The 10,233-nt window shown below is 47.0% G+C and overlaps 1 protein-coding gene across 1 annotated transcript in view; it reads right to left on the reverse strand.

Annotated features, from left to right (window-relative positions):
- The window catches only part of DNAI2 (dynein axonemal intermediate chain 2), a 29,343-nt gene extending 19,549 nt beyond the window's left edge, over positions 1–9,794 (reverse strand). The window contains exons 1-4 of the mRNA XM_038757328.1: positions 9,706–9,794; positions 4,624–4,814; positions 3,061–3,222; positions 1,282–1,403 (exon numbers count right to left, since the gene is read on the reverse strand). Of these exons, the coding sequence (XP_038613256.1) occupies positions 1,282–1,403; positions 3,061–3,222; positions 4,624–4,806 (467 nt within the window). The 5' untranslated portion in view covers positions 4,807–4,814; positions 9,706–9,794. The remainder of the gene's footprint in view (positions 1–1,281; positions 1,404–3,060; positions 3,223–4,623; positions 4,815–9,705) is intronic.
- Between the last annotated feature and the right edge of the window lie 439 nt (positions 9,795–10,233).

Consider the following 10,233-nt stretch of genomic DNA (forward strand, 5'->3'; position numbering starts at 1 on the left):
AGTGAGTGAGCTTGGATTTAGAAGGGGTTCCGAGATAGGGAGTTCTTCCATCCATCGGGGAATCAGGAGAAACAGAGTAGCTTCGCAGAAAGAGTAAGGGCCTGGGAATTAGAGGACCTGAGTTCTCATCCTGCCTCTGCCAAATGTTTGCTAGGTGACCTTGGGCAAGACACCTCACTTCTCTGAGCCTCAGTACTTCTGTTCCTATGGGAACTGTGTCCAACTTAATTTGTATCTACCCCAGTGCTGAATATAATGCCTGGCACACTGTAAGCACCTAACAGATATCATTATTATTGTTACCCCAGGGCTTAGAACTCTGTTTGACTCCCAGGAAGCGCTTAACAAATTCCATAAAATAAAAAAGGCATAAAGCAGAGCACTATTAATAAGCGCTTAGGATAATACAGCAGAATTCCAGCCCTCAAAGAGCTGATAACCTCGTAGGAGGAGACAGACACTAAACTACAGGAAGGAAAAGCAATTGAGTATAAAGATATGGCCGGGGAACGTGTGTTCAGGCTCTGTTGTGTTATACTCTCCCAAGCGCTAAATTCAGTGCTCTGAACAAGGTGAGTGCTCAATAAATACGTCTGATAGACTGATATAAGTGCAGCGGTGGGGGATGGTGGGGTAAGTTCCTGAGTGCTTAGCCAGTAAGCCAGTCAGTCAACTGTATTGAGCACTTACGGTGTACAGAGCACTGTACTAAGCTCTTGGGAGAGTACAATACAACAATATAACAGATACATTCCCTGCCTTCAGCAGTATTAGGGTTCAGTTGCATAGGTGACTAGTTGGGTCACCTCCTCTAATCTGTAAACTCATTTTGGGCAGGGAACATGTCTGCTAATTCTGTTGTAATATTTGTATGTTGTATTTAGCATTTAGTACAGTGCTCTGCACACAGCAAGCGATCAAACATCACTGAGGGTGATAAGAGATTAGGCCTCCCTCCAATTTGTAAGCTCGGGGGCTGTGTCTACCAACTCTGCTGTATTGTACTCTCCCAAGCGCTTAGTACAGTGCTTTGCACCCCATAAGAGCTCAATAAATACCACTGACCAATTGTCAGGGAAGGCTTCCTGGGGGAGACTTGACTTCGGTAGGGTTTTTTGAAGCCATCTCGTCCGCTTCTATTTGTTCTTGACAGATGACTTGGGGGAGAAATCCAAGATGAGGCCCTCTGGGCTTTGTCAGCAAGCTTCCCCCTTCCCTTCCCGCTCTTGGTGGGAGTCCTCCACAGGACCGAAGGGAGGCCCACCCGGACCCAAAAGTCACCTGAAAACGTTGATTGTTTTGGCTGATGGAGCCTCTTGGGTCACTTCGTCGGCGTCGTCCTCCTCGAAGTACTCCTGGTAGATGTCGATGGCGTTGTTCTGCTTGATGCAGCGCTCCATCACCTGAGGATTCACCCAGCCGCCGGACCGGGGAAAGCTCATTGTGGGCAGGGAACGTGTCTGTTTATTGTTCTGTTGGACTCCCCCAAGTGCTCAGTACAGAGCTCTGCTCACAGTGAGTGCTCAATAAATACAATTGAATGAATGACAGACCGGGGAGGGGCTCTAACTGGAGTCCCTCTCCCTTGCCTTGTGGAACTCAGCTGCTGGAAGGATTCATTGCCTGTCAACCTTCGAATCAAGCAAAAACACTCACTCTCGGCTTCAAGGCTGTCCATCACCTCGCCCCCTCCTACCTCACCTCCCTTCTCTCCTTCTCCAGCCCAGCCCGCACCCTCCGCTCCTCTGCCGCTAACCTCCTCACTGTACCTCATTCTCGCCTGTCCCACAATCGGCCCCCGGCCCACTTCCTTCCCCTGGCCTGGAATGCCCTCCCTCCACACATCCGCCAAGCTAGCTCTCTTCCTCCCTTCAAAGCCCTACTGAGAGCTCACCTCCTCCAGAAGGCCATCCCAGACTGAGCCCCCTTTTTCCTCTCCTCCTCTCCACCCCCAGCCTCTGCCCTACCCCCTCCCCTCCCCATAGCACTTGTATATATTTGTACATATTTATTACTCTATTTTATTTGTCCATATTTACTCTATTTTATTAATGATGTGTATATAGCTATAACTCTACTTATTCTGATGGTATTGACACCTGTCTACTTGTTTTGTTGTCTGTCTCCCTCTTCTAGACTGTGAACCTTTTGTTGGGTGGGACCGTCTGTATATGTTGCTGATTTGTACTTCCCAAACGCTCAGTACAGTGCTCTGCAGTAAGTGCTCAATAAATCCGATTGAATGAATAAATGGAAATACACAGTGACCCTTCCAGGGGCTTGAGACAGGAACACCCTCTAGCAGCTCTTACTTCGACCAAGCCCCCTGTTTGAACCTGCTGCCCATTGGATATTTGCAATGAGGAATAGTGGGTAAGGAGATGCAAGAGAAGCCATATGGCCTCGTGGCTACAGCACGAGCTTGGGAGTCAGAAGGACTTGGCTTATAATAATAATAATAATAATAATAATAATAATAATAATAATGATGGCATTTGTTAAGCGCTTACTATGTGCAGAGCACTGTTCTAAGCGCTGGGGGGGGGAATACAAGGTGATCAAGTTGTCCCACATGGGGCTCACAGTCTTAATCCCCATTTTACAGATGAGGGAACTGAAGCTCAGAGAAGTGAAGTGACTTCCCCAAGGTCACACAGCAGACGTGGCGGAGTCGGGATTCGAACCCATGACCTCTGACTCCACAGCCCGTGCTCCTTCCACTGAGCCACACTGCTTCTGGCTCTGCCACCTCTCTCCTGTGGGACCTTGAGCAAGTTGCTTCTCTGTGCCTCAGTGACCTCATCTGTCAAATGGGGATGAAGGGATGAGCCCTGTGTGGGACAGGGACTGTGTCCGACCTGATTAGCTTGGATCTCCCCCCAGCATTTAGTATGGTGCCTGGTACCTAGTAAGCACTTAACAAATACCATAAAAGAAGTAGCCTGACCTAGGCCTTAGTAAGTACCTTCTCGGTGGTCCTGTCCTACCGGCCTCTTTGGTGTGAGGGGAAGGGCAAAGCAAGGGCCTGAAGCTGGAAGGGGGGAAAGGGGAGGTTCTCACACTGCCAAGGTGCACGATGCTGTTGACGTAGTTCTCGTCCTTCTCCACTTTTTTCCGGAAGCGAATGGTCTGCTCCATTTCCTGCGGGTTGACGTCCTTGGGCCACCCCCCCTCGAAGTGGTTGATGCCCCGGGCGTCCATCTCAAATCTCTCTGTGTTGACCTGAGGAGGGAAGGGCAGGGGAATGGCCGGAATGGCCTGGGGGTCATCGGGGAGGGGGTGCCGAGGGGTCATGCTGGGGTAGTGCCTAGAGGTGGGAGGAGGCCTGCCACGGATCTCTGCCAGCTTCGGCCTGGGTCAGCCAGAACTACGGAAATTAACCACGTGGAAGGAAGTTAGCAGACACGGTTACAACCGGTTCTTCCTGAGGCCCACGGGCTCTGGCCGAGTCGAAACCTTATGGGAGAAGGGAGTCGGGGGCTACGGACGCTGACCGTCGGGCCTGCCCGTTCTCAGAGAAGAACAGCATGGCCTAGTGAGTAGACCTGGTTCTAATCCTGGTTCTGCCGTTTGTCTGCTGTATGAGTCATTTATATTGTTATATTGTACTCTCCCAAGCTCTTAGTACAGTGCTTCGTGCAGCACGTAATAAATGTGATTGACTTATTTAACTTCTCTATGCCTCGGTTCCTTCATCTGTAAAATGGGGACTAAAGCTACAAGCCTCATTTAGGACATGGACTGTGTTCAACCTGATTAGCTTGTATCTACCCCAGTGCCTAGTACAGAGCCTGGCACATAGTAAGCACTTAACAAATACCATAAAATAATAATAATAATGGCATTCATTAAGTGCTTACTATGTGCAAAACACTGTTCTAAGCGCTGGGGAGGTTACAAGGTGATCAGGTTGTCCCACGTGGGGCTCACAGTCTTCATTCCCATTTTACAGATGAGGTAACTGAGGCACAGAGAAGTTAAGTGACTTGTCCAAAGTCACACAGCTGACAATTGGCGGAGCCGGGATTTGAACCCATGACCTCTGAATCCAAAGCCCATGATATTTCCATTGAGCCACGCTGCTTCTCTAAAACTAACATCATTAAAAAAAAAATGGCATTCAGAAGCACCACAGCCAGAAGCCTCATGGCTTTTCCACTAGCCTAGGAGTGAAGAGGCTTGGGTTCTGATCCGGGCTCATGCCTGTTATGTGATCTTGGGCAAGTCAGTTCACTTCTCCGGGCCTCAGTTTCCTCTGTAAAATGGGGATCCAAGGCCTGTTCCCCCTCCCTTATTGCCTATAATTCCCACTTGGGACATCGACTGTGTCCGAGCTGATGATCTTGTATCCACCCCTGTGCTTAATACAGTACTAAGCACCCAGTAAGCATTTAATGAACACCCCAATTGTGCTTATTAGTCAATTGTATTTTTCGAGCGCTTTTGTGTGCAGAGCACTGTACTAAGTGCTTGGGAGAGCTCCGTAGAAGAATATAACGGAAACATTCCCTGCCCACAATGACCTTACAGTCTAGAGCTTATCCCTGGACACAAGCAGGAAGCCCTTTTGCGTAGTCCTGACCAGCAGGCCTCTCTTCAGTGTGGGGTCGGAGGGAGGGCTACCTCGTGCTCGGACATTTCCTGGGAGCATTGGATCCCCGTGTCCACTGGGTTCCGCTCGATAAAGTGCAGGGCGAGGTCCGGGTTGGGCGTGATGTCGATGTTCAGCTCGGCCTGCCGGTCGCTGAAGTTGCATTGCTTCCCAAACTCGCTGCGCTTCTTCACGTACACGTAGACGATCTCCATGGCCACAGCTGGTGGGGAGACACACGCCGGGACGGAAAGATGATGATAATGGTTATGGTATTTGTTAAGCGCTTATTAGGTGCCAGGCACGGTATTAAGTGCTGGAGTGGAACAACAGATCAGGTTGGACGCTGTTCCTGTCCCAAGGTCACCCAGCAGGTAAGGGGTGGAGCTGGGATTAGAACCCAGATCCTCTGACTCCCAGGCGGTGTGCTTCTTGGAGTGGGACCTTTGGAAATGTGAACACTCTACCTACAGGCCAGTAAATTGTATTTATTGAGCACTTATTGTGTGTGGAGCACTGTACTAAGTGTTTGAGAGAGGACAATGTAACAGACACATTCCCTGCCCAAAATGAGCTTACAGTCAAGAGGGAGAGACAGAGATGAATATAAATCAATAAATTATAGATATGTATGTAAGTGCTGTGGGGCTGGGAGGGGGGATGAATAATAATTGTGGAATTTGTTAAGCGCTTACTATGTGCCAGGCAATGTTCTAAGTGCTGGGGTGAATACAGGCAAATCAAGTTGGACACAGTCCCTGTCCCACATGGGACACATGAAGGGAGTAAGTCAGAGTGATGTAGAAGGGAGGTGAAAAAAGGGAAAAGATGGCTTAGTCAGGGAAGGCCTCTTGGAGGAGGTGTGCCTGATTTTAAGTCAGTCAACCCTATTTATTGGGTGCTTTCTGCGTGCAGAGCACACACACTGAGAAGCAGCGTGGCTTAGTGGAAAGAGCCTGGGCTTAGTCAGAGGATTTGGGTTCTAACCCCAGTTCCACCACTTGTCAGCTTTGTGACTTTGGGCAAGTCACTTAACTTCTCTAAGCTTCAGTTACCTCATCTGTAAAATGGGGATTAAAACTGTGAGCCCCAGGTGGGAAAACCTGATTATCTTGTATCAACCCCAGCGCTTAGAACATTGCTTGGCACATAGTAAGTGCTTAACAAATACCATAATTATTATCATTATTACTAAGCCCTTGTGAGAGAACAATAGAATTGTCCCTATTCTCCCAAGGGGACAATAGAACAATATAACAGATTCCCTGCCCACAACGAGCTTGCAGTCGAGAAGGGGAGACAGACATGAACATAAATGAATAAATTACAGATGTGGGCATAAGTGTTGGGCTGGGTGGGGGCATTTCCAGCAGATGCCACCCAGCTCACATGCTGGCCCCGGGCATCCTCTCCCAACTGTGGTTGCCCGGGACTGCTAAGCTGGCTTTTGATGATGCTGATGTTGATGTTTGAGCCTGCAGTTTCCTGGGGGTAGTGGTAAAAATTAGGGAGCCTCTGAGTCACCTCTAGAATCTCCAAGAAAGGGCCAGGGTGGGGCTTAGTGTGACTCTGGGACATGAGGAATAATCTGTAATTGAGTTGAAGGTTTTCCTCCCCCACTAGACTGTAAAATCCTTGAATGCAGGGATCCTATCTACCAACTCAACTGTATTGTACTCTTCCAAGTGTTTAGTGCTGTGGACTGCACATCACAGGTGCTCAATAAATACCTATGATTGATGATTAAGCATTTGGTACAGTGCTTTGCACACAGTAAGTGCTTAATAAATGCGATTGAATAGTTGAATGCACAGTCCAGGGTCCCACCAATCAATCAATCGTATTTATTTAGTGCTTAATGTGTGAGGATCACTATACTAAGCACTTAGGAGAGTTTGATATAACAAAATTGGTTGACATATTTCCTGCCTGTGAATTGATAGTCTAGAGGGTGAGACGGACTTAATGTAAATAAATAAATTATGGAAATGTATGTAATGCTGAGGGAGGGGTGAATAAAAGGTGTGTGACCTAATTGATAGAGCACAGGCGTGGGGTGTCAGAAGGATCTGGGTTCTAAACCCAGCTCCACCACTTGCCTGCTGTTTAATGTTGGGCAAGTCACTTAATTTATCTGTGCGTCAGTTCCTGTATTTGTAAAATGTGGATTAAAACTGTGAGCCCCATGTGGGACTGGGACTCTGTCCAACGTGATTCGCTTGTGTCTACCTCAGTGCCTAGGACAGTGCCTCGTGCATAATAAATGCTTAACAAATATCATTAAAAAATATTGACTGAAGGTAAATCAGGATGGAGAAAACTCTTCCCCGCCTCCCAGCTTCTCAGCACTTACGTCCACATCTATAATCTTATTTATTTGTGTTGATGTCTATCTCTCCCCCCAGACTGTAAGCTCATTGTGGGCAGGGAATGTGAGTGATAAGGTTGTATTGTACCCTCCTAAGCATTTAGTACAGTGCTCTGCACACAGAAAGTACTCAATAAATGTGATGGAATGAATGAATGAAACCCAGGTGTTTGACAGTGCTGGAGATACCAGGGCTGCTAGAGATGCTGGAGAAACTCAGGGGCTGCATGGAGAGCTCAAAGCGGGAAACCGAAAGCCAGGACATCAGAGAGAAATGTTCTAATCAGTCAATCAATCCAGGGTAAGGGCTTAACAAATAACATTCAAAAAATGGACTCAGATCAAGGTGGTGATCTGAGGATTGCTGAAAACCCAATGAGACCCAGGTGAAAAGACTAGGAGGAATCCTGTGGGGAGAGGGAGTTTACAGGGTGAAGCTTAGCGCAGTGCTTTGCACACAGTATTATTATTATTAAGTGACGTTGAGTCATTTCAGATTCATAGTGACTCCAGGGATATACTTTCTCCAGAACGTCCTGTTCTCTGCTGTAATCCGCAACCTTTCTAACGGTTCTTCCCTTATCGTTGTTATGGTCTCTAACCATCTAACTGACGGCCTGCCTCTTCCACATTTTCCCTGGACTTTTCCTAGCATCATTGTCTTCTCCAGAGTCCTCCCGATTATGTGTCCAAAATATGGTAACCTAAGTCGAGTCATTTGATCTTCCAAAGACCACTTTGGTTTAATTTGCTCTAAAATCCATTTGTTTGTCTTTCGGCAGTCCATGCTATTCACAAAAGCCTTCTCCAACACCACATTTTAAAAGAATCGATGTTCTTTCTATCCTGTTTTTTCACTGTCCAGCTTTCAGATCCACACATTGTCACTGGAAATACCATAGAGCTGACAATATGTATTTCCGTGGCAATCGTTACATCAGCACTTTTCATGACTTTTTCCAGGCTCTTCATAGCTAGTCTTCTTAACATTAATCTTTGACATATATTTCTGGGCTACTATTTCCTTTATTATTGATTATCAATCCCAGGAAAGAAAAATTGTCAACTATTTCAATCTTCTTTCCGTCCACTACAAATGTGCTAAAACTTCCAGTTGTCATGATTTTTGTTTCACAGTAAGTGCTCAATAAATATAATTGAATGAAGCTAAGCTGGTTAGATGGGCAGAATGGACCTGGTTAGTGGGTGGAATTCATTTTTCAAGGGCTCAGCCAATACTCACAGTTCCTTTAGTCCCCATATGAGAAAGGGACAGTCTGACCTGATTAACTTACATCTAGCCCAGTGCTTACTTCGCTCCTCTAATGTTAACCTTCTCTCTTTACCTGATCTCCTCTATCTCACCGCCGACCCCTCGTCCAAGTCCTACCTCTGGCCTGGAACGCCCTCCCTCCTCCAATCAGATAGATCCCCACTTCCACCCCCTCTTCAAAGCCTTATTGAAAGCACATCTCCTCCAAGAGGCCTTCCCTGACTAAGCCCTCCTTTCCTCTTCTCCCACTCCCTTTTGTGTCTCCCTGACTTGCTCCCTTTATTCATCCCGCTTCCCTCAGCCCCACAGCGCTTATCTGTCATTTATTTATATTAATGTCTGTCTCCCTGCCTCTGGACTGTATGCTCATTGTGGGCAAGAAATGTGTCCATTTATTGTTCTATTGTACTCTCCCAAGCGCTTATAACAGTGCTCTGCAAACAGTAAGCACTCACTAAATAAGACTGAGTGAATGAACGAATGCTTAAAACAGTGTTGGACTCATAGCAAGCACCTAACAAATACCATTAAAAAAATATACTATCTGGTGGGGCTGAAACAGCCCCCACAAAATGTACTCTGTGGTACACTAATGTAGTATAACACATTATGGAAGACTGTGGGCAGGAAATGTATCTGTTATATTGCAGTGTTGTGCTCTCTCAAGCCCTTAGTACAGTACTCTACACACAGAAAGCACTGAGTAAATACCATTGAGTGGGCAGGGATCGTGATAATTGTTATTGTTGTACTCTCCCAAGCGCCTAGTACAGTGCTCAACACACAGTAAGCGCTCAATAAAGAGGACTGAATGAATGATTGACAAATGGTATTGGATGCTTATGGAATACTATTGAGAATACACCCCTTTTTTCCTGGCTCCTCTCAACTCTCCTTTCCACAGCTAGTTAAAACAAAAGGAAAGCCTGCCACATAAAGCTACTTCAACTGCAGTAGCTGGAAACAAACCCAGCCCAACGATATATTTCTCACAGAATTGTACGGCATTTCATTATTTAATGCGGATGCCCCCCTGCCCCCTTCTCCTCCTAGCATTTTCGTCATTTTAATTATTCCCTAGGGTATGCATTACAGCATCTGCTTTGAGCCCAGGAGCCTGTCTCCTCTCACTTTCTCCTCCCTCCTTCACCTCCCCACCCCTTCCCCTTTTCCCTCCAGGAAAGTAACAGAGCTGTAGAAAAATGGGCATTCCTTTTCTATAAAGTAATCAGCAGGCGAGTTGGGGCTTAATTGTGGGGTTTTTTTTGGAAGGGAGGAGCCTAGATCTCTCAGCTATCTACTCCCCCATTCCTCCTGAAATTAATGCGGCTGCTGATAGACGCCTCAGGCTAGCTTAGCTCTTAGTCTCTTAGCGGCTGAATTTTATGGCCTTATTATTAATTTATTATAACGGATATTACTCTATGTTTGGCTCCCCCCCGCCGCCGGGTATCCCTCCTCTCCGACCCTTACCCTCTCTCCTCGGGGCAGATAAGAAGGGTCAACTACAGTCCCGGGTGACAGGCGCTCATCCGACAGCTGCAAGCTTTAGCGTCGGTCCGTTGCCTAGCAACCCCGTCCAGGCTCGGCGAAGGATGCAAAGAAAACGGTTGAAACCTCGCGAGATGATGGAGGATTTTTTTTTTGGGGGGGGGGTTTACGTGATGCAGTGGCTGGGACCCTCTCCCTCACTATTTGAAGGAGTGAAATTTGGTAGTGTGTCAGTCATTTGTATGTATTGAGTGCTTTGTGCAGAGCATTCATTCATTCAGTGCTATGCATAGCTGTGCTATGCTTAGAGCACTGTACTAAGTCCTTAGGAGAGAACAAAATAACAATAAACAAACCCAATCCCTGCCCGCAATGAGTTTACAGACTGGAATAATAATAATGGCGTTTGTTATGTGCCAAGCTCAGCTCTAAGCATTGGGGAGATACAAGGTCATCAGGTTCCTCCACGTGGGGCTCACAGTCTTAGTCCTCATTTACAGATGAGGTAAC

The sequence above is a fragment of the Tachyglossus aculeatus genome, chromosome 15, assembly GCF_015852505.1.
Source record: "Tachyglossus aculeatus isolate mTacAcu1 chromosome 15, mTacAcu1.pri, whole genome shotgun sequence".
Taxonomy (NCBI): domain Eukaryota; kingdom Metazoa; phylum Chordata; class Mammalia; order Monotremata; family Tachyglossidae; genus Tachyglossus; species Tachyglossus aculeatus.